Source organism: Camelus ferus, chromosome 17 (genome assembly GCF_009834535.1).
Source record: "Camelus ferus isolate YT-003-E chromosome 17, BCGSAC_Cfer_1.0, whole genome shotgun sequence".
Classification (NCBI taxonomy): Eukaryota; Metazoa; Chordata; class Mammalia; order Artiodactyla; family Camelidae; genus Camelus; species Camelus ferus.
Window position 1 is genome coordinate 34,901,464 of NC_045712.1, and position 24,553 is coordinate 34,926,016.

The 24,553-nt window shown below is 53.9% G+C and overlaps 1 protein-coding gene across 7 annotated transcripts in view; it reads right to left on the minus strand.

The window, feature by feature from the left end:
* The window catches only part of ATP2B2 (ATPase plasma membrane Ca2+ transporting 2), a 330,440-nt gene that overhangs the window by 105,042 nt on the left and 200,845 nt on the right, over window positions 1-24,553 (minus strand). For 6 of the 7 annotated variants that reach the window (XM_032458949.1, XM_032458953.1, XM_032458950.1 and 3 more), the window contains one exon: window positions 1,618-2,122. In XM_032458949.1, the coding sequence (XP_032314840.1) occupies window positions 1,618-1,816 (199 nt within the window). In that variant the 5' untranslated portion in view covers window positions 1,817-2,122. Of the gene's footprint in view, window positions 1-1,617; window positions 2,123-21,506; window positions 21,633-24,553 lie in introns of those variants that run through there. The other variant, XM_014556903.2, reaches the window with a different exon arrangement.

The following is a 24,553-nucleotide window of genomic DNA, read 5'->3' on the forward strand; positions in this document are numbered from 1 at the left end:
CACACGCTGTCCCCAGCAGTACAGATGGGGGACACAATGAACCAACTGGTAGTGGCAGCACTGGAACTTGGCTGAGAGCTGCTCAATTTCCCAGGTCCAAGAACTTGAGAGGCTGGAGGGGAGGGCAGATTTCTTAACCTGGGGTCCAGGGTCTGGCTTCAAGGGGCTCTGTGAACCTGCTTACAGTGTGGGTATGCTGTGGGCCACTCTGTTGCATGTTGTTGGCTGTTTTTCTGGGGAGCCTCCACAGAGTCTGAGGTCCAAAGACACTTAAGAATTCCTGACTCAAGAGAATCTCCTGGTCCCATTCAAAAGGCAAAGACCACTGGGACAACTCTGCCACCCAGCAGGCCAGGTATACCAACCTGATGGTGGAGGTGAGCGTGGGCCGTTCTGCCACATGAAGCTGGGGCCCAGGAGTGCCCAGGCCAAGCCCACTCCAAGGGTCACACATGGCTCTTCTCAAGCCCTGAGCTAGAATCACACAGGGAAGAAAGGATGCTTCCTCTCTCTCCACCCTCCCCCAACCAAACAAAACCAACACCACCAAGAAAGAAAAAGGTGTTTCTAAACTTTGGCCCAGACTCAGCATGTGGGCAAAACATCAGAGACAGCGGCCAATCTGGGAAGAAGGACCAGCCTGACCCAGGAGAGGAGGGCCCCACACCGGGTGGGGCACCGGGTGTAGCGGGCATCCGCACAGCAACCACTAGATGGACCGCCTGGCCCCCTGAGCAGCTCCACAAGCAGCCACCGCAGGAATGTGCTCAGGGCTAGTGCCCAGCGGGGTCCCGGGCACGGGGACTGGAGTTAGCAGGTGGTGTGGGAGGGCTCCCTGGCCTCAGATTTCTTATCTGTCAGTGGGGATAAGACTTCAGATGCTGCCTGCCTCCCAGGTTGTGGTCTATACCTGGGGGAGGAATTGTCACCCATTCCCTTTAGAATAATAATGGCTGCCACATATTGAGCACCTACTGAATGCTCAGGCTTCTACTAGGCACTGTGAGGTAGGCATTCACCCCATTTTCCAGAGGAAGAAATTGAGGCCCAGTGCAGCCTCTTTGCACAAAGTTGCAGGACTGGGAGTGATTCATACCCATGCCTTTGGGGTTTATGCAGGGAACTCTTCTCCTTCACGGTGAGGGGAAGGTAACCATGGGGATGTGGACCCAAAATCTGGTGCCCAAACTGGGCTGGTTTCTTTCTTTTCTGCCTTGGAGCAGATGACCTGGCTTTGGTCCCCTCCAGAGGAGCCCCCAGGAACCTGAAACGTCCCCTCTGTGGGGATCCCAGGCCTACAGGTGTAAGAAAGCCCCACACCCATCTCCAGCACAAGACACACATGGGTATCTGTCGCCTCTCCCGTGATGGCCCATCTGCCCACCTGCTCTGTCTTCCTAGCAGCTCTACAGCCACCCCAGAGACCCAGCAACCCCAATCAGAGCCTGGATTTGAGTCAGACAGGACCTGGCCCAGCAGCAGGGGTCAGGGGGCTGGAATTGGCTGCATTGGTTCCACGCTCAAGCTCAGACGAGGGGATTCCTGGTGCCTGGCGAAGGGAGACCAGGAGCTGACTGACCTCTGCATCCAAACCCTGTTTGAGCCTCCTGCACCTACCTTCGACAGATGAGGTTTTGAGGCGCCGGCAGATGGCGTCAGTGTCCCCATAGGTCTCCTTGATTTTGACCACGGCCTCCGTGCCCCGCAGCTCCATGAGGGAGCGCAGCTCCTCCATTGTGCACCCAAACTCGCCCCCATGGCTCGACTCATTTCTTTGGTTTTTGGAGTAAAAGTCGCTGTTGGTCATGTCACCCATGTTTGCTGCCGTCCCTGCTCGGGGTGTGCCCGAGGGTCACCAGTGGACAAGAGGCTGTCAGGCGATGGCTCTGTGTGGCTGTCCTCAGCACAACCTCACTGGACGGCTGTGGCTCCTGGTGGCTGACCCCCGGGGGTGGCTGAGGTGGGCTGGCGACAGTGGTGCTGGGCTCCAAGGGGTGTCCCTGGGCGTGGGGCGAGGTCCAGGGGCCGGAGGGGCTCAGGGCTGTAGACCCAGGAGTCTCCATTCAGTGGGGCCCATGCTGCTCCCCAGAGCTGGCATCTACATGGTCAGGGGCGGTGGCTCCTGTGGGGGCAAGCACAGAGTGGTGACAAGGGTCAGGAGCTGGAGGCCTCATGGGACAGGGACGCAGGAAGGCCCAGCCTGCAGGTGCTACACAAACACACACCACCCCAAGCAACACCCACTACACACACACACACACAATACATCCTCATCCACTGGCACACAGTGTAAACCCAAATGTCCTGACACCCACAGGACACACCATGATACACCACCCTCCAGGCACAGCCTGCTGCACCATCATGACACATGCTAACCACCTAATCGTCCACTGCATTATGGAACACACTGACTTCTTGACACAAGCCCTGGTGTGCACACACAGCTCAGGGTGCAATACCTAACCTACTTTTAAGGCCTACACCACTGCCACACATACACCAACTCGTGGGTCCCTTCACACACACCTGGTGGACACCCCGTCCCCACCATGCACACTGTCACATGTAGTTCACATTTAAAGGCATCATCTTAACATGCCCACCTCACCCCCTCAAAAACACCCATGCTCACAGCCCTGTTTACACACATGCCATGAGCACACAATCTGGGGCATACTCCCCTCCCCCCAAGTACATAACTCCCAGGTTCTGGGCAGAGATGCTTTCCCTGTCCACGTTTCCTACATCTGCTGATACCCACTGTTCTCCCACTTGGGTCTCATAAATATAGGGATGGAGAAAGCAGTCCACCTCTGCCCGCAGCTTGCAACCACATTAATCAAGGCCCTCGGCCTGGCCAGAGGATCCAGCTCAGAATATTCACCAGGACGTCACTGGCCCTTAGCATGCTGGGGGTCACAGAGCCCTCACCTGGGTCCAGCACCACGGACAGCGGCTGCCACGTTCCTCGGGAGCCTGGGAGGAGGAGGGAGCACCGGTTTCTCCCTGCCCGCCCGGCCTCCCTTGCAGGAGTGTGGTATCTGTGGGGCTGCCAGGAGAAAACCCAATCCACCCAGATACCCAACACCGGTGGCCAAGTCCCGGCAAGCGTTGGGTGACAAAGGGCCTCTGCTGAGCTCGGCTGGGTCTGGCACGGGGACTGGCCCCGCCCAGCAGCCGCGGACAGCTGGCCATCCTAGGTCCAGGACAGTGAGAGGGAACAGGGGGGTCGGGCAGGAAGATGGGACTGACCCCCCGCTCCAGCCTCATCTCCTCCTCTGTCCCCTCTCCCCTTCCCCATCTCTCTCCTACACAATCTTTCCCTCTTGCACAGAATTTTAGAGCTGGAGATAATTTACGATTAACCTCGTTTTCCCAGTGAGGAACATGAAGCTCAGAGAGGGAAAGGAACTTGCCCAGAGCAAGAGTGGAGATGGGCTGGTCTCCTGACTCCCAGCCTATCGCTCTTTCCCCTCCCACTAGGGGGCGCTCCCTCCTTTGTCTTCGAAGAGCAGAGGCTGGTGGGAGGACTGTGCCTGAGGGCAGTGAACAACACAGGGCCTGGAACCAGAGTGATCCGGGTTCAAATTTGAGTGATCCCAAATCCTGGCTGTGGGACCCTGGGCAAGTCCCTTCACTTTTCCGAAGCTCAGTTTCCTCGTCTGTAAAATAATAGTCATTCTCCCCGGTCCCCCTACGACCTCCCAGTTTACTGGGAACTAATTATGAACCCTATTAAAATCCAGCGTGTTTCCACCTGGGGTACGGGGCTTCCCAGCTCGGGTCGGGGGTGCTGGAGCCACAGAAGAAGCCCGTCATGCCACACAGGAGGGCACTTTCAATCAAGGACGCAGCAGGAAGCCTTATTTTCACACTGGGACCAACCGCTATTGTATAGAGTAGAATTTAAAATGGACCTGATGCCTCAAGCAGAGACACGAGCAAGAGACACGAGACACCAAGGAAAGTGTGGGATGGTCCTTGATCATCGGGCCAGAGCCCATGAACTTTGACCCCTAATGGTATATCTGTGAGAGGAGCAGGTGCGGCAGGACCAGGCAGGCCTGTGTGCAGAGATGCTGCGGAGGTTAGCTGGAGGGGCTTCAGAAGACACAGTCTCTGGGTTCAAGTTCTGCCACCTCTCAGCAGAATAGGAGGCAAATTAACTTTGGTTTCATTATCTTCAAAAAAGGGAGGGGGAGTAACGCTATCTGCCTTGCAGGTATTACGAGGCTTAGATGAATTATTTTGTGTCAAATACTTAGGACCAAGCCAAGCACCTGGTGAGCACCCATTACTGTGATTAGGACCAGTCCATATAACCACTTTATGAGACAGGCTTGGTATTCCCATAGAAACTGAAGAAACTGAGGCCAAGAGAGGTGCAGTAACTTGCCCAAGGCCACAGAGTTAGCTAGTGGCAGAGCTGGGATTTGAACTCAGGCAGTCTGGATCCAGAGACATACTCTTAATCAGGATGCTTTGCTGCCTTTCCAGGTGAATCTCCCTCCCGGGGTTCTTAGGATGCTTAAAGGAAGTACCAGATGTGAATGAAAGTGCTTTGCAAACCACAAGAGACTCTGTAGCCCCGAGGTGCTGTTTTCTGTCTGTCCCCTTGCTACCTGCGGCGTGGCTTATAGGCACCGATAATTACATCTCTGACAGCACGAGCTATGAGAAGAGTTAGCAGTAATTATATCTGCGATGACAATAGGAGACATGAGTTAATGGACTTCTGGTGATTTTAATGACTATTATGTTAAGAGGAACAACGATCTTCAACCATCTATCCATCCATCTACCCATCTGTTCATCCACCCATCCATCCATCCATCCATCCATCCATCCATCATCCATCCAGCCATCCATTCATTGTGTTGTGGGCACCTACTTTGTGCCAGGTACTGAATAATCCAGACATGACCCCTGCCCTCCAAAAGCTTACAGCGAGGGGAGAGAGACAATTAAATGAACGACCTCTATAACATGATGGGCTTGCCACGACAGGGAGTCCCAGAGAATTTTTTCCCTTGCAGGTTAAGCAAGACTTAAACCAAATGATGAGTGAAAGAAACTGAAATATACAACTGTCTGTTAGTAAAAGGTTGGGTGGACTGTAGTTACATGTACAGGAAGAGACCCATGTGAACATGAATGGAAGGATGAATCTCTGGGAGAACAAAATCAGTTGAAAATTGGTTAAAAATCAGAACTCCATGGGGAGGTAATTGATGTTAAATTTCCTTCTTTAAGATTTCCCACTGCAGAGACCTCCTCTGATGTGGCTTGTCGCCCCCACCCCGCCCACCCCCTGCTCCTGCACCTCACGGGTGTGTGCATGAGGCCACTCATGTTCTGGGCGTCTTGGCTTGTCCTTCAAGGTTGCAGAGCTCACTTGATCCAACTGTGGAACTTGCCTGATTTGAGGTCATGATGCTCACCAGCACAGAAGCACTCAATGACGCCATAAAAATGATCTTCGGACAGACTGACAGAGCTGAAGACCTGGTAGTTTGGGTAGAATCCATCAGCTGCCTGAATCCTCCAGAACCGCCTGACATCTTTAACAGAGCAGCCTCCACCCGGGCCTTCACTGCACTGACGACGGTCTGTCCGGCTCAGCTTCAGCGTCCTTGGAAGGCTTCCCTGGCCACCCAGGGCTGTGTAAATGCTCCTGACTCCCAGATACCTCTGTGTTATACCACACTTCACACTTGAGTGCTTGGGCCCGCTTAGCTGTCTCCCTTCCCAGAAGCCGGGGTTTCTGTGTGGCCAGTAGCCATGTCTATTTTCTACTAGTACAGTGCCTGGCATCCAGAAGGCTGCCAATCAATGCCTGGTGAATGAATGGATACCTGGATCAGCCCTTGGGGTATCCGTCCATGGGAGGTGTGACTTTAGAGAGGTCCTGCACCTCATGCCCCTCATCTGTAAAATGGGCTGGAGACTCCTACCTCGCCTACCTTACAGGTTTACTAGGTGTCAAGAAAGAGATCAGAATCAGGACGTATATTTTTTTCTTTGAGATGCATCCCCTGTCCTCCGCTTCCCGGTTTCCCTTCGTCATAATGAGGCATGAGCGTGAGGCTAGGGCAGGCAGCTGTCCCCTCAGCCACAGCCCACCAGACTCCGACACCTTTGCTGCCTTGCACAAACGTGACATGAACCATCATTCTACGCTGAGAGACTAAATGTGCTACGTGACTTTGGAGAAGTCACCTAACCTTGCTAGGCCCCATCTGCAGAATGAAGCGGACCCACTGGTCTTCCAGGCTGCTGTACGGACCCACTGAGACCCTGGTGTGTGGGTCTCGGTGTGGCACATGGCCTGCAGCAGGCACTCTGCAGTGCTGGTTTCTGTGACTCCCCCAAGTCCCCTCCTACCCATCCACCTCCTGCAAGCTTGCGATGAGGTTCATTGGCAGCCAGCTCTCAGTGCTGTGCTGACAGTCAGTGCCGTCCTAGTTAATGGGCACACAGGCTGCTGTGGACCCAATGTGTCCCCCGTCCCAAATTCATATGTTGAAGCCCTGATCCCCAGTCTGATGGTACTGGGAGATAATTAGGTCATGAGGGTGCAGCTCTCATGAGTGGGACCAGTGTTCTTATAAAAAGAGACATGAGAGAGACGGTCTTTCTTGGCCACGTGAGGCCAATGAGAAGGTGGCCAACGGTAAGCCAGGAAGTGGGCTCTCACCAGGAACTGAATCTGCCGATACCTTGATCCTGGACTTCCCAGCCTCCATCACTGTGAGAAATAAATTTCTGCTGTTTAAGCCACCCAGTCTATGGTGTTCTGTGATAGCAACCGAAGCTAAGACATGGGCCTGGGCAGAGCTGATAGCTAGTCCTGGGCCCAGAGAGGTTGAGTGACACACTAGAGGTCACACAGCCAACTGGGGCCACAGCCCACTGAAAAGCCCCTCCATGTTTTCCAAGCTCCTGCTGTGTGACCTTGACTAAGCCCCTTTCCTCCCCAGGCCTCAGTTTCCAACACAAGAGATTGGACTAGTATTCTCTGGGGTCCCTTCAGGCTCTGATGCACCAGCCCCTTGGGAATCCAGGAGAACATTCTGACAATATTGGATTTATGCATTTCGGTTTCATCTTATTAGCATTTAAATGACTCTAGATTGCTACATTTCAATGACTCAAGAATAGGTTAGGGGCACCTTAATAAAAAGTCTTTGCCAGGAGAGATGCTGGCAGGGAAAGGAGCAATTTTTTTTGGAGTTAATGTAACAAAAAAGGAATCTATCTTTCGAAGGAAGTATTTAAAAAAATAAATAAACCCAAACCCCAAACTAACAGCTTTTCAAATCCTAGGATGGTAGCTGGGACAGCGCAAACGAATTATGTGCTAAAAATAACTTTTGGCTGTCGAATCGTTCTGTTTTCAGATGTGCTGAATTTAAATGCCACCTTAATATGTATTTATAAAGTCAGCCTTTGAAGCGTCCCTGGCACCAGTGACAGATGTGGGGACAAGGCCCCATCTGGAGGTCCCTGATGATGGGGCCTGATGCTGCCACTTGCTGGCTCTGTGACTGGGGCGAAGCTCTTAACCCCTCCCTCTGCCCTGGCCTCCTGCTCCCAAATGCCACCAGCCCCGCAGCCTCTCTCACTGGGTTTCTGAGCACTAACTGAGACAGAGCCTAGCCCAGTTTCTGGCAGAGACCAAGACTTGTTAAATGGTGACTGTTCTCATGATGATAACTTAACTCACCCCCTTCCTCTATCCTCTGCTGAAACAGACTGTCCCCTACGCCGTTGTCCGTAACATGGAACTCAGGTAGACTATGCCATTCCCACAAGGCCCCCCGCACCGCCTGGAAGGCTGGGGAGGGTCCCAGCTTATTGGCACAGCCTACAGGTTAGTCTCTCCTCTGCTCTGGTCCTGACGAACTCCCTCAGGCAGGACATTTTCTTTCCTCTCCTGGATGCAAATTCTGGCCTTTCTGTAGCCTCCCCCGCCACCCCCGCCACTTGCGCCCAGCCCCAGCCACAGGAAGGAGCCCTCCTCCTCAGTTCCTGCTGACCCAGGGGAACTGGTGAACTCAGCCAGGCGACAGGGTGCAGAGGGACACCTGCTCCTCCCTCAGCATCACCCAGAGAGTCAGAGAGCCACAGCCATTGCCTCAGCTGCCCTGCTCTGCAGGAGGGGATGTCTTCCCTTGCACGTGAATGTGTGTGTGCATGTGTGTGAGAAGGACAGAGCCTGAAGGCTCTGCAGCAACCATGTGCATGTGAGTGTGTTATGGTGGATGGTCAGCATGGCTGCTCTGTAGTAAGGGGAACACCTGAGTCAGGAGTGTGAAAAGGCCAGCGTAGGGGTGGGCCTGTAAGTGTCTTTGTGCCAGAGGGTCCCTGTGGTGTGTCAGCAGACATGTGTTCAGTGTGGGTGGCCTGAAGGACAAGGTGTGCCTTGCAGGTCTACTGGAGTCTGTCAGCATCAGTGTGTGTGAGTGTGAGGGAGCCAGAGATGTGTCTGCCCATGCCAGCCTCTGAGTGTGCAATCCCATGATGTGTGTATGTGTGTGGCATCAAAGCTGACAATGACAATCTCGGCTTTGAATTCTCACAGTCAAGGAGAGAGAACGGGTAAAGGGAATTGAAAATGAATACCTCAGAAGTGAGTTTAGTGCTATTTTTAGAACACTCCTATCCTGTTAACCAGAAAAGGAAAATCTGAAAAAAAAACAAAAATCCCACAGAAACAGCCACGCATCAGCCTCAAAGGCACAGATGGCAGAAGCAGGACCATGGGCTGGGCTGGGCTGTTAGGGACTCGGGGCTTCTCACATAGATTCTCACCCTCCTGCGTGGCTTGAGGGAGAGTAGGTCCAGCCCTTGACTGCCCACCAGGGTCAACTCTCTCCACTGCTCCCTGTTCTCCACAGGAGTTTCCAATGTTAGATGGGAGGAAACCCCCCACATTTCTGGTCCTCTAGGTGCCTCGTATACCCATTCATCCATCCATCCATCCATCCACCTACCCAATAAACCTAAAACGCTGCATCTCAGGTGCTGCCCCAGGCACTAGGATTCTGGGGAGAGCAAGGGAAGTGCACAGACCCTTCTTCTTGCTATCTAAGTAAGGTCTGCTCACTTGTCACAAAGAGCATCCCCCTACCCTCCACGGTCAGGATCTGCAGACTGAGTTGAATGATTCCTGCACAACTTTTGCTTCAGATTTTGGGAGGATGTAATCCAAATGGCATTTGCCTGGGAGTCAGATCTGCTAGGTCCCCACCTGGGCTTGACCATTACCATTAATATGGATTGCTTAGCACCTGCTTCCATGGGCTGTGCGGTATCACTGTCCCTAATTTACAGGCAAGAAAGCTGGGGCTCAGAGAGTCACAGATAACCAATGCCATACAGATGGGACCTGGCATAGTTTAAATATGCCTGCTTGAGTCAAAAGCCTCTGTGCTTATTCTGTGTCCATTGCCTTTCACCAGCTCACAGTGTGGCCTTGGACCAGTGCTTTCTTCCCTGTGCCTCAGTTTTCTTTTCTATAAAGTGAGGTGGGGGGATTGGACAGATAGTGTTAAAGGGACATTTTAGCGGCATCCTCAAGGACCCTCCCATCACCTGATATTTGCTTCTTGGGACACACATGCTTCCCTGAGCCTCCTTGCTGCCCTGTGGCCTCCAGCAGGAACACCGTCTTAGGCGCAAGCCAAGTCCTGCTGGGCTGCAGGCCGAAGGAAGGAGAAATGCCTTAGAGCCTGGGGGTCACAAGCTGGTGAGAATTCACCTGCTGCCTTTCACAGCCACTGCCTTCACCTTGGGCCTCTGCATGGCAGCGTCTGCCTTCCAAGATTTGCACCCTTTGTGTGCTTCTTGTTTAGAAATCTTCCCTTAAAAAAAAATCCCGTGAGAGTTTTCTGATGAAGCAAAAACAGTAAAGTCATCAACAGGTAGAGGCAAGAAAGCCTAGGTGAGGCAGAAAAGTGCTGGGAAAGACTTCACCTTGGCCTCCAAGAGAGGGTACATGCAGTAAGAAGGCTGGGGACAGTGGCTCTGCCTAAGATGGACCAGTTGCTCTGGACAGTGTTCTCTGGTTTCAGCCAAATATCTTGGCCACCTCCCCAGTCTTACCTCTCCCCTCGCCCAACTCTCCCTACAGAAGCATTGACTTCCCTGTATGCCCCAGCCTCCAGATCCTAATTGGCTACAGTGACACTGTCCCTTCCTGTCTTCATCTGCCTCCTTCTCTCTCACCTCCAGCTTTGTCCCCATGGATTACAAGCAAGGGCCTGAAGGAAGGACGAAAAACAATAACAGCACACTTGGATCATACCTACTATGTGCCAAGTCCCATTCTATGCACTTTATGTTTGTTATCTCATTTAATCCTTCACAACAACCCTATTACACAAGTACCACTGCACTCTCATATTACAGAGGAGAAAACAGAAAAAGAGAGTGCAGTGACGGTGTAAGGTCCTTGGTTAGCGGCGTGGCAGAGCCAGCTCTCAAACACGCACACAGATACTCTTAAGGGCTCACTCACATCCCTCTTTCCACCTGACCAGGCTCCTTCCCTTTTTTCTGGTTTCCATAATGAAGCACAGGATTCTGCAGTGTCAGGCTCTGACCATACATAACAGTTCACTGGCTTCTTGGTGAGTCCTCAGGCTTCACCTCTGACCGTGGAGGCCAGGGAGCAGTCTCTGGGGATGAAGTGTGGATGGATGGATGGAGGTGGGTGCTGGGGAGGGATTGGGTAGCTGAGGTCAGGGAACCTGATAACCACAGGCCCCCTCTCTCTCCCCCGCAGGCTGACTAGCAGAGGCTGCGAGTGAGCCCTGTCCATGGGATTGTGGTGCTGACTGACAGTCCCCCTGGGGAGGACAAAGAAGCAGGCACTGGGGAACTGTCTCCACTGGGAGCTGTCCAAGGCCACAGTGCTGACTGGGGATCTGGGGTGGGTTTAAGGACCGTGTGCCAAGGAGCTGTCCATGTTCTATGGTGCTGATGTAGAGCAAAGAGCTGTAAGTGCCCCCTAGAGCTATCCAGGATAGCAGTGCTGACTGATGGGGCCCAGGGCGGGGAAGCCTGAGGAGCTGGGTGTGAATGGGGTAGGCAGGGCACAGGGCATTTTCCATTAGGTCTTTGAATGGACATGGGGAGCTGACCTGAGATGTTTGGTGCTGCCCCTCAAAGCCAGGTTGTCAGGCAGTGGGGGTGTTCCAATGAGCAGGCCTGAGCCAACAAAATGACACAAGGCAAAAGGTCACTTGGGGCCACTTATGTGCATACATGGAAGATCCACCTTGGCCCATCAGTGCCATCTGTCACCAATGCCAGAAGTCCCACTGTTAGTAATCCATTCTTTTGCATTGTGCATGGTCCTTACCCTCTGGTTCCTGCTGGGACCATATTTAAGTGGTGGTATCTCAGTAGGGCTGAGTTTATTAAATTCTTTTCTCCATGGAATGGGGAAGGTAAATTCACCCACAGAGGTGCCAAGGGATGAGTTTAAGTTGGGAGATTACTTTTGAATAGTGAGTTCTTTGAGGTTCAGATCAGAGAAGCAGGAAGCTTAGGCTTAGGAAAAGTCATTCTATGTGGTCTCAGAACACAGAGGCCAGGAAATAGAATTACATGGAAGGAGGGGAAAGGCAGAAAAACAGAACTCCTGTATTCAAAGGAGGAGGGGAGTCAGACTGATGCAGGCAGTGGCAGGGGTGGGTATTTGTATATGTGGAAGAGTTTTTCAGACTTAATATCTCACTGCTGTGGTAAGTCTTCTGGGTTCAAGCAGAGCTGCCCCTGGTTTGGTGACAGTGCATTTACTGCCTTCCATGCCCCAGCCCAGGTTATCTCCCCCAGAGTTTCCTTGGTGGAAAGCTAGTGACCTCTGTCAGGGCACTGACTCAGCCTCAAACCTGAAGGTGGTGAATCAGAAGGCAAGGAAGCCAGAGGAGGAACTGAGAGAAGGAACTGAGAGCAGGAGCTGCCTTCCATGGCCAAGGTTTCCTCTCCTTTCTCTCTTGATAAAGGCTTCTCTGGGTGGAGCTCAGGACCGCAGAGCAGGGCTGCTCAAAGTGGGGCTCTCCAAGGGCCACCCATGTTGGCATCACCTGGGTGCTGGTTGAATCCCCCAGCTCCAAGCCTGAAGAGATGAGTCAATCTCTGGTGGTTGGGATGGGAATTTTAAACAAGCAGAACCACTGCCCTAGATCTCTGGGGCTCCATTTCCAGCCCCTCCTTCAGCTTTCTTCCTCTTGTAGCCAACATTCTGCTGGTTCTGGGTTCCAGAATCCTGCCCTGCTCCTGTAGCCCAGCCTATGGCTGAAAATCACCTCCAGCTCCCTGTCTCTGCTCTTCCAAATGCCACTTTTTGCCAGACCAGGCCCTAGGTGTCCTCTGGGAATGACTCCCACCAGCTGCTCCAGGGCCCTTCTGTCTTCATACCCTTGCCCAAGCCTGATGACCCCCTTCCCTTCTTCCCACTCTTCAATGGCTTCCCTGATCAGTTTTGCCCAGAGGTCTGAATGGCTTCTCTGTTTTGGGCCAACTGTAGGTTTTTCCCACAGTCCTTGACCCTCTTAATGCCTCAGCCCTTGCTGGCAATGCCACCCATCTGGCATCGACTTGCACCCTAACATGAGTGGTTCCCCAACTGACATTTCTTCTCTGCCCTTTCTCCTAAGCTCTAGAACCAACCTTCCTGTGACTACCAAATGTCCCCTTTGAAGGTCCTCCTGGCTCTTAGATTTCCCCCCCAAATCCTCATCTTTCTGTGATCTCTGTGTCAGTTATGACATCCAATGTACCCTCACAGATTCCCGGAGTTGGACTATCAGGGTCACCCTTGATTCTGTTTCCTCCTTAGGTTCAATCAGGTGCCCAGACCCAGGGAGCAGTGGGGTAAGAGCTCAGACTTTATCCTCTTCCTTGCCATCCTGAGCTGATTTAGTTCAGTTTCCTCATCCAAAACCACTCAAAGGCTCCTTATTACCCACCCGCTTCACTGTCCCCAAAGTGATGCTGACAGTGACTTCCATTTACTGAGTGTCTTCCACTTGTCAGGAGCTGTGTTAGGCTCTGAAAACATCTTATCTCACAATAACCCCATGACGTAGGCATTCTTCTCCCTATTTTACAGATGAGGAAACAGACTCAGAGAGGTGGAATAACATGGCGCCCAGGTCACAGAGCTAAGGAGCGGTAGAGCCAGGAGGGGAACTGGGACCTGTCTGACTCTAAAACCTCTCAGATTTGAGCCACTCTCTTTATTAAAACCTGTCACTGGCTACTGGTGCCTGTTTGAAAAAATACGTATTCATGACCGCTGCATCCAGGATCCTGCATGACTGGCAGGAGCCCACCTCCCTGGGCTCTGGTGTAAGTGAACTCCTGTGTTTCTTGAATAACTAATGCATGCTCCTGCCTCCTACCCTCTGCAGACACTGTTGCCTCTGTCTGAGATTGTCTACATCCACTTTGCCTTTAATCAAAACTTCCTCTCTAAGGCCCAGCCAGCCCTAGTGTCAACTTCTCTGTGAAGTTCTCTCCAATTGTTCTGCTACGCATTTCAACCCCCTTCCCACTGCTGGCCCATCACATGTGGCTCATTCCTCGGCTTCATACCCGCCACCCTCAGTCTTGGAGTGGGTTTTGCCAGCCTGCCTCCCCCACTAGATGGTGAACTCATTGAGATCAGGGCCTCCCTAGCCCCCAGCACAGGACTGGCCTCCACAAATGCTGGCTTCACAACTGAGAAAGCAATGTCACTATGAGGACATAGTGAGGACATAGTGAGGACACACTGAGGACAACAGATCTTGGGATGCAGTCTGCATTTGGAAAATGGAAACTGGTCAGCTGGGTGGCAGGAAGAGCTGATGCTGAATGCAGCCAGGCGGTGTAAGTTGGCAAACCTGCTCCTGAATCTTAGGAAGCAGCTGCTCCAGCATCCCATTTCACAGATAAGCAAACGGAGGCTTTGCCAGGTTAAGGAGGTTGCCCAGGTTCATATAAACTGATGGATCTGAACCCAGGCAATCTGCCATCAGAATCCCTGCCTAAGCCCCTCCTGCGATGACTCAGAAGCCCAAGAGGGTGGTGGCTAAGGCAGTGGGACACACTGAAGCACTTGGGGTCTAGCAGGGAGATGTCCCAGCCCTTCTGAACCACACTGGTCAGGCCCGCACCTTCTGCCACACCCAGTGTTGCCTCCCACAGAGGATCCTTGTGGTCTGGCCATCACACCGTTCTCCCCCAACCTCTTCTCCATTCTCCACACAAAGCTGGAGGACAAGGATTAGGTTAAGGCAGAACACTTAGAATCTGTCAGGAGGCAGGCCCGGGCCCAGGCCCAGCGACCAGGCGGGGGTGCTGGGAGCACAGGACACTCCCACACTGAGCCTGTCCTCTGCGTTGACTGGCCTGGCCCCAGAGCTGCCCGACTGGCAGCCCCAGACCCCAGACCCCAGACCCCAGAATTCCACACCTCCTGGGCCCGCAGAATCTCTTTGGCTCCTGCACCCAGCAGGCCAGCCTGCTGATTAGTGACCGTCCCAGCCGGCCAGCTCGGCAGCTCTTCTCCTGACTTGGCATGGCTGTCCCGGCCACTGCGGAGACAAACAGAATCCGCCCGGCACCTTGAACAGATGGTGCCACTTCTAAAAATAATGCCGCACCACGCTCCCCGGCGCAGCCAGTCCCGGCGACAGAAGGGGGTGCGGGTGGGGGTAGGGGCTGCTAGCTGCGCTCACCAGCCATCTGCACAGGGACAGATGCGAATGCAGCCTCCCGGGGGACACAGGCCCAGGGGACTTCAGCCTTGCTGAAGCTGTGCAGAGCCATGGACCTGCTGCCTAGCTCTGTCCCTACCGTGAATGTAAAGAGTCCACGGCGGGTGTGCGGAGCCCGGCTCCTCTCTTTCCCCATCCTCATGGCTGCCCCAGCAGCTCCTCCTTCACACGTTGCGTGGCTGGGGTTCCCACCTGAACACTCGCTCTTCCTCGCCTGTTGCCTTTTACCTTGTGTCTTGGCCCCATATCCATAATCCCTAGTGCCATCTTCTCTTGAGAATTTCCTTCCACTCCCAGAAGCTTCCTCTTCCCTCTATGGATTCTTAAACCACTTTTCATTTGACTCATATCCTAGCAGGGTCAGAACTCCTTTGAGGCTGAGTCAGAAAGATCTGGGTTAGAACCCTCAACCTGCCATCACTGAGGGTAAATCTAGGCAGCCCTCTGGCCTCAGCTGCCGCATCTCTAAAATGGAGACCGTAATTATCCCTCACAGTGGGGCTGGGAAGCTGATGTGAGTTGCCCAGAGCTTGGCCAGAAGGAGACACAGAATCAACTGGAATGACAGTGATTTCTAGATGGGGAATTGGAGGCCCTGAGTGGAAGGTACTGGCCCAGGGCCACAGAGTAGGTCTAGCAGAGCTAGATTCAGGCTCAAGCCCTTTGCCAGAACTTTCATCTTCCTGGGATGCTCCGGGATGTGTCTCCCCTTCATCCTGGGACAGGGTTTTCCTTGAGTTCCAGTCCATTCTCCAATCCTGAGAGCTGGCCAGGGAGGCCTAAGGGACCCCCTGAAGATACACCCTTCCCATTCCTTGCTAAGAACCAGCCCTGAACCCCAGCCTGACCCCTGCAGCTTCTCAAGGAAGTTCAAGTCCTGCCAGAAAATTTAAGAGCTCAAAAGCCAAAGTGCTTCCAAGGCCCCAGGAGCCCCCAGTCCTTGGACCCTGGGGTTATCACATCCAGCAGATCTCCCACAACGGCCCCCAAAGCCTCTGCCCCCTCTGCCGTCCCAGCCCCGCAGTCTGCTCTCCTCCTCCTCCATGGGGCATGGTTCAGCCCCTCATCACCATTATTCTGCTCTCAAAGGTCCTGCTCCAGCCACGGCTGCCCTTCCTTTCTCTCCTGAGGCTCCCAATGGCTCTGGGGGGTCTCCCTGAAGAGGAGGGGTACAGTGACCCCATGGAGGGGGGACCGATGTCACCTAGATTCCAGGCCTCATGTTATGTTGCCACTAGGGCCTGCTCTCTGTGGGGTGTAACCCAGGAGTTTAGGCTTGCGGTTTCAGATGCAGTCAGAACCTACGCTCAGACCTCGCACAACTCTAAGTCACGGGCTCTTTCTCCAGCCCACCTCACCCGCTCTCTGCCTCTCTATCTATTTCAGTCCCTGACACCTCCTGCTAAATCAGGGCTTTCTGCTAAACCAGACTCCTTGCTACAGTTGACCAACAAGGCCAGAGCCACCACCTCTCTTTCCCTCTCCAGGGTCAGGTACAACATGAAAGGGATGCCAGGTTTGGGAGGCTTCGGCACATGCCTCTTTAGTAGCTGACACAGACCTCAATGACATCAGGCCTGCTTGGAGCTGGTCCTTGTCCACCATGTCTGTTACTGCAGGGGTATCCCAGGAAGCCCCTCCCCAGAGCAGAGACCACCAAAGGGGCATTGTTATTTTTAAAGCTTGATGGAAATCCAGAAGAGGCCCTGATTCCCCAGGCTTACTTGAATCCAGAGACGAGACAGGACCTCAGAGGTCAAAATCCCTGTGATGCCCAAGCCTCTTCATAGCACCTGTTTTTGCTTGCATGCCTCCCTTGACGGGGGACTCACTCCCTCTTTCCATGATAATCTATGTCAACACTGGTGGTTACTAAGTTCTTTGGGCTGAGTTGAAATTTTCTCTTTGCTAACTATTTTTTATTGTTTTACAGTTAATGGGTGTTCTGTGACTCACACAGAATAACCCTGCTCTCTCCTCCACTGAAAGTTCATGACCATGGATGCAGAGATGTGCGTGTGCCAGGGAAGAGTGTGTGCATGGCTGTGCAATCCTGCATACATGTACAGGTGTGTCAGGGAACGGGGGAGCACGTGCATGTTTGCACAAGGGTGTGCATAATCCTCCTGGACATGTCTGAGCAGGGGGTGTTCTGAGATGTGCAGAAGTGCACATATTTGGAAAAAAGACTCTACACAGTGTCTGGAAGGGGATCTTAGGGAGCCAAGGGTCATGGCAAAGAGCTTTATTACTATCTTGAGACTACCTCAGTCTCCCAGTTTGGGAGAGGGGTGGGTGGCCAGAGGGGGTACCCCTAAAGGCTCCAGAACAGAACAGAAGGCCAACCTGCAGCAGACACCTCGTCACTATTCCTGAGGCTGTCCGCAGGGTGGCCCTGAAACCCTGAACCCATACCACGCCACCAGATGACTACATCTCTCAGGGAACTCTGCCAGTAGGGCTCGCCCTAAACAAAGTGAGAGCGATGACAGAACAGCATGTTATATGAGTGGTCATAATGCTTTGTAGCCTCACAAAGAACCCACGGTCACTCCCATTTCACGAGTGCAGAAGCGAAGGTGAGAAAGATGCAGGGGCCTGAGCTGGGTTCGGCAGAGCGATGTCTTCAGGGGTCAACCTGGGGGCCCCGGATTCTGCACAGAACATGCAACTCCAGGGCTGGTCACCCCTAGAGACGGGTGTCTAGGCCTTGGGCCCTCCTGGCTTAGAGGTCTACCTTTAGTTGGTCCCTCTTTGGACCTCAGTTCCTCCATCTCTAAAATGAGGAGGTCGGACCAGATGGCTTCTAAGAGACCCTCACACATTGGCTTGTACTACGTCTTGGACACTGGATGGGACCCGGGGCAGGAGACCTCTCTGGCTCCTGGCATCTCTACTCCAGCAGGCATGTGTTTGCCCTTGGGTTGGCTGGAGTTATCTTCTGGATGCTGAGACATCCATGGGGACAAAATTTTCTGTTTAAAAAAATTAAAAATCAACTCAGAGCTGCCTTGTGAACAATCTGTCATGCCTTACCCCAAGCTGTTCCCTTCCATTTGCTTCTCTGACTGGTAGACTCCTATTCAGCCTGCAGGGCCCAGCTCAGAGGGCCCCTCCTCAGTGAACCCCATGCTGACTCCACTCTCCAGGCAGAGTCCACTGATCCATCCATGGGGCTTGACCATTCACTCCATCGAGGGCAGGGGACTGTCTATCCATCTCCGGGTCCCCAGTGCACCTGACAGACAGCTGGTGCCTAACAGAAGCTTGCTGAGTGACTGTAGGAACCCATGGGTTGAGCTCAGAAACTGAGAGACAGCAAGATTGCCTGGGTCATGGGATCATCCACTTCTTCAACAACTACTTGCTTTTGAATACAAAGGCAGAGAGCACGTATTGAACACCTACTGCGTACCCAGCACTGGCCTCTAGGAAGGATGGACACTATTGCTGAACGAGAGGAAATGAGATCACATTTCTGGCAGGGAGGTGCCCACTGTGATCATGGCATTGGAGTAGCAGTAACTAATAAAAATAATCATAAGAGCAGCTAAGGCTTATTACTGCCAAGGGCTCCTCCCTGTATTAAGCTTGTTATATGCATGATCTCACTCAGTCCCACACTAGCACCTGAGACCAATACTCTAATTTTACAGATGAGGAAACTGAGGTTCAGACAGTGGGGTGACTGGCTAAGGTCACATGACGGTCTGCATTAGGGTCTGAGTCCCAAGGCTGTAATCTTGACCTCGACCCTCATCAGATTTCCAGGCCCAGAACCAGTCCCCCATGGTGGGGACACCAGTGGGGTGAAATGTGTTGTTCTAGGGGAGAGAGCGAAAGCCAGGGTCGGCCCTGCCCTCCCGCTTGAAGTGGAGGAACAGCGCCTGGTGTCCAGGTAGGCTGAGGGCTGGGAGGGAGCCCCAGACTTTTGCCAACTTCAGCATCCATAAGGAAATCCCCAGTGGGATTCTTGTCTGCTACTCGGCTGACAGGTGTGAGGCTGGGGCTTTGGCTGCCCTGGCAGGCTGGGTGTGAGGGGCGGGAAGCAGATGGCAGCCCCTTCCTGCGTTTGGAAGAAGTCAAGGGTGAAATCCTGGAGCCGTCAGCCTGGCCGCATCACCTGCTGTTAGAAACGGCCCCTGGGCCAGAGGGCTGGCAGCCACCCAACGTGGCTTTGCTGACGAATGACAAGCCTGGGGAGGCATGGCCACCAGCCCAGCACTTTGCCATGGATAACATCACTATCTTATAAATAAGGACTGTGGCTGGAAGGGGGTTATTCACAGTATGGCCATCTCTGTCTCTCCTGTGAGCCTGGGACTGAGGGAGCGAGGTGCCCATTTTAAAGATGAGGAGGCTGAGACTCAAAGAAGGCAAGCAAGTTCCTTGACACGGTCCTTCAGACGCGGTGCTGAGACGAGGCAAGGCAAGGGAGGCCCCCAGGCGCAAAATGCAAGGCGGTGCTCACTCTCAGGTTCCCGAGAGTGCCCAGTCCCCGTCCCTCCGCTAGCTGTCTGCCCTGCAGTTCAAGTCCACCTCAATGACCCATGCAGCTACATTGCCCCACCCTCCACCCCAAACACAGGGCAGAGATTGCAAATCCACAAAGAGATTTCAAACCCATTTAGGTAACTGCATGGATGATGCAGCTGTAATAGATTCTAAGAAGTACCCAGATGTAAAAGATGCTCAAAGCCAATGTCTCAGCAATCAGTTCCCGGAGCAGCAATGGATTCCAGGGCAACCACTTCATTTCTCACTTTCACTCATTTGGCAAACTTTTGCTGTGGGCCCACCATGCACCTGGACCTGTGGGCTGCCACGTGGGTGGAGAGGAACCGGACACAACTTTCTGTTCTCAGAAAGCTCTGTCGTTACCTTCCAGGGTGGCACAGGGCTTGCATGTTATAAATTTAATATAAGCAATCATGCTAAGCTAACATCTTCGCAGCATTTTCTATGTGCCAAGCACTTTATACGCATCATCTCATTTGATCCACATCACAACTCTGAGGCAGGTATTCTTATTATCCCATTTTGCAGAAAAGAAAAACGAGGCAAAGAGAGGTTACGTAACTTGCCCAAGGTCACTCAGGCAAAACACGGCAGAGCTGTGATGGATGCTGAGTGAAATGTTTGGTGGGTGACTGAATGAAAACGGACGGGAGGTCATGCAGGGAGGCCAAGTAAACATAAGGGTGATGTGATTGGTTAAATGTGACCACGCAAAGTGCCCTGACTCCTCCAGGGAGCAACATCAGGCCTCCCGAGGGCAGCGCTAACAGAGGGTCAGGGAAGTGTCTGTGCTTTTGGGCAAACTTGGACTGCAGGCTTCTAAGAAGAGGGTGACAGTGACAGCCACCGTATCAGTTAGCAGTGCGAGGAAGCTCTGATTTCTCCCCCTCTGAGCCCGACCACGTGCTCCACTTATAAAAATATCCCAGGCCAATGGCCCCTCGTACCCTGAGAAAGTGGGCTCTGAGACAGGCTGGCCCTGGGCAGGTATAGGAGGAGCAGGAGGCCCTTCCTGGGCTGGCCCAGCCGAGGGACCCAGCCCTGAGCCCTCTCGCTCCCCGGCCACAAGGTGACCACAGTGACGGGGCTCCAGCCTGCAGGCAGGCGGCTGCCGCTGGACACCCGGACACCCAAGCCTCCCCAGCTCGCGCCTTGGTTGCCAGGTAACCATGCGGCTCAGGTTTCGGGGGCCGAGGACAGGGCCTGGATGAGAGCATCAGTTAATAATAATAGATCCAGCCCAGCCCGACGGGGCTGCTAGAGATACACAAGTCTCTCTGGGCAGGGCCTGGGTGGCCCTCGGGTCATCTTGCCAATGGAGAGACTGAGGTCTGGGAGGGAAAGGGAGTCACCTGAAGTGACTAGTGAGTTAGCGATGAACGTGGGGTCACCGCTGAGAGGCTGGAAGAGAAATAACGGTTCAGGAAGTGATGGCAAGTGTAGCTGCCACATGCAGGGCACTGGCTATGTGCCAGGCACTGTGCCAGTGGCTCCTCCCACAGCAGCCCAACTCATCCTCAAAATGACAGTGAGGTGTAGATGTTGTTTTCATGCCCACTTTATAGATGGGGACACTGAGGCACAGAGAGACTGTGCAGCCTACTTGAAAGCATCGAGCTGGTGCATGACAGAGGTCAGATAGGAACCCAGGCCAGCGTGACTCTGAAATCCGCAAGCTTCACCCCGGCTGGTACCGCCCTCAGGGACTAAGGAGAGAATGGGTAAGGACTAAGGGCCCATGGCACAGCTGGTGGCCTCTCATCTCTGCAGCAGCCCTGGAGGGGGAGGTGTCTCACTCTTTCTGTCTCAGTGTTGAGGATGCTGAGCTCAGAGGGTTAAGTGGTGGTCGCCAGGTGACCTAAGTAGTAGGTGGGGATATAGGATTTGAACCCACATCTCTCTGGCTTCAATTCTCAGGCTGACCCACTTTGCTCAGTTCACTGACAGAGGCCTGGGGCAGTGTCCCTCTGCCAGGCCTCCCAGCATCAGGCATCCCTGCCCGACCACCCCCAGCAGGGCAAGATTTCCAGGTACAGGACCCCACTTCCCAGCCCCCAAGAGAGCCGGCAAGCCCCAGCATAGAGCAGTGACCTTTGATTCCAGGCCACTAGACCTGTCCCTCGGTCGCCCATACCCTCACCTCCCGCAACCTGAGCCTGGGCTGGACGGGGACATGCAGGTTGCCATGGAGACAGCACATCGGATACTGACCTGGGGACCTGCTGGCAGCCGAGGGCAGGGGCAGGCCGTGCCTCAGAGGGATGGCTGGAGGGGCGGATGACAGGGGACCTGGGGGCCCTGTGGCAGCCGTGGTTGCTCTGTGGGCCAGGCCGGGCAGAAGCTGCTATTTATAATTCTGCTGAATGGGCCCAATGACTTGACTGGCAGCCCAAGGGCCGGGAAGCCCAGCAGCTGCACAGAGGGGAGGAAACAGCTCAGGAACCTCCACCCCACTCCCTCACCCTCTGGGCCTCCAGCTCTGAGCAGGGTGCTGAGGGAAGTTGGGGAGGATAGGACCCCTTCCCCACCGCCTCCACTAGCCTCAACATCCACCACTCTGGATGATCCTGCCCTCATCCCTGTGTCCTGGGCCAGGCTCAGCCAGTATGGGAGGCTGGGCGGAGGGGTTAGATCCTGCGTTCTGGTCTTAAAGGGGCTCAGAGCGCATATGTGTGCCTGCACGTGTGAGTTCCAGGATGCCTCCCACTGGAGGGGGAGGAGGGGGCAGGGGTGAAGGGAAAGAAAGGGGAGAAAGAGAAGCTGTAAGGCACAGAGGAACTTGAGAAGCTGGGGTGGGAGGGACTGGGGAAGAAAGGAGGTGGAGGAGGGGGAGAGAAACAGAGGCTGACTCCAAAAGAGATAAAGTGAGAAGTAGAGAGAGGGAGGGAGAGAGAGGAAGGAGAGGGGAGGGAGGTGGACAGAAGGAGGGAGGACGAGAGGGAGAGACAGAGGGAGACAGAGAGAGGGAAACAGACAGACACACAGCCAGAGGGACTGAAGCAGAGACACAGAGAGGAAGGAGAGGGGAGGACAGAGCGCCGCGTCCTCTCTGCCCTGGTGGTCAGGCCGCTGGTTCAGAAGCCGAAATACAAATATGACCGGGTCTCGTGGGGCAGCTCAGCAGACTGTATGTGGGAGGAGAGAGGGCCTGGGCTGCACAGCCTGCACACACCGCCCCGCCACCTTGGCCCGGAGCCGGGCTCCGGCCTGGGCAACCCTCCTCCACCTGGGGGCACAGGGCAGGGCAAGGACTGCTCCAAGGGCGCCGGAACCCAGCCAGGAAAGGCATGGTGGCGGCTCCTGGGGCTTGCTGGGCTGTCCGCCCTCGGACCAGGGTTATTTTAGGAGCTGAGCAGCAGGAACACACCCCCTCCTCCCTTGTTCACGGGCCAGTGGCTGCTGACTCAAAATATTCTCTCAAGGAAATTGTCTCCCCAAAATCCAATGTCATTTCTCCTGAGAGGCCTTCCCTGACCCTCTAGATTAAATTCCCTGCTTGCACAGGGCCTAACTTGTACATTCGGTCCAGTGCTCGTTCTGGGGAACCACAGCCAGAATCTACCTGTTCCCCCCATCGGACTGAGAGCTTCAAGTTCACCAAGCAAGAACTTTACCTGCGCCATCTGGTTTAGTCTCTTGGCAGCCCTCTGTGGAGGCTTCAGGAGCAGGTCCCTTTTACAAAGGAGGAATCAAGGCTCAGAGAGGTTAAGTGGTTTCCCTGCGGTTTCACTGCTGGGAAGTTGTTGAACCAAGGTCTGGCCCAAGGCAGCCTGATGTCAGAGCTCAGTCACATGACTGCCGGGCATTCAGCCTCCCTGGCTCTAACGATCACTTCCACTCTCATGACTCTGCTCAAAACCCTTCCATGGCTCCCCAGTGCCCAGATCCAAACATCCCGCCTGGTGCTGGTTCCTTTCCCCTATTTGTCCTTCCATGGTCCCTTCAGATCTCATCCTCCCTCCCCTGATCTCCTGCTTCAGGCCGCCTTCTGCTTTGGCTTTTTCTGATTTATTCACTCAACAGTTATTTAATGAGCACCTACTGTGTGCCAGGCACACTGTGCTTACTTCTGTTGGGAAAGGCAGGCTGTGAAAAAAGCTATGAAGAGAGTAAGGCATAGTGACTGACTGCTAGGGGACAGATTTTGCCGAGCAGACATGCAAAGAGCTGGGGCCAGTCTGTGGCAGGCAGAGGGAACAGCACAGGCGAAGATCCTGGGGTGGGAAGGGGCAGGGCGTGCTTTTTATAACCCAAAACATGACCGGGACTTGAGAGTGAGGCAGAGGGACGAGGCAAGCTCAGAGAAGGGCCGGGGGCAAACTGTATGAGGCTTCCAAGCCATGGTGAAGAATTCGGATTTTATTTCAGGTGCGGAGGGATGCCTCTAAATAATTTTAGGTGGCAGATTAACATAGTTTGCTTGCTTGTTTGTGTCTGAGCTTCATCATCCATTGGAGGATACACTGTTGGGGTGACAGGAAAAGAGAGCGGGGAGGAAGAGAGTGGCTACTGCGTCATCCAGGCGGTGGGGATGGGGCGCTGGCTGCAGGGGCGGCAGTGGCGTGGGCAGGTGGGAGAGAGGAAGTGGAACCAAGAAGATGAGCTGAGGACAGGGAGGCGGAGGAGCATGGCTGATAAGGGCTCTGCCTCCAGCAAGAGGGTGGACAGTGGTGCCATTTCCTGGGACAGGGAGTTGGGGAAGGAGAGGGATTTAGAGGGGTGGGTGGGCACGGTTAAGAATCCTGTTTTGGACTTGTTTGCTTTGAGATGCTTGTGAGATGTCCAAGTAGAGATGCCAAGCGGCCAGTTGGATGATGAGTTGGGAGTGCAGAAGAGAGACTCCGGCTAAAGATATAAATATGAGAATCAGAAGCTTAAAGATGGTATTTAAAGCTACGGGACAAGGTGAGATCACCAAGGGAGAGGGCGCGGTGAGAGAAGGGAAGAGGCTCAGAGCCGAGCCCCCAGCACTTGGCGGTCAAGGAGAGAAGGAGGATGGAGCCCTATAGCCTGCTGGCTGCCCTGATGGGTGACTTCCCTGCTCAAAAGCCTTCAGTGGCTCCCTACTGCCCTCAGAACAAGGTTCAAAATCTGGAGCTCGACACAAGGTCCTCCTACTTCTCCAGTCTCATGTCCTTAGGTCCCTCCCTTGTATCCTTCCTTCCAAACCTAATAAACATCCTGTCAAGCTGCACACCCCAGGCTTTAGCCCAGGCAGCTCCCCCTACCTGACATGCCCTCCTATGGGCAAAGGCTAA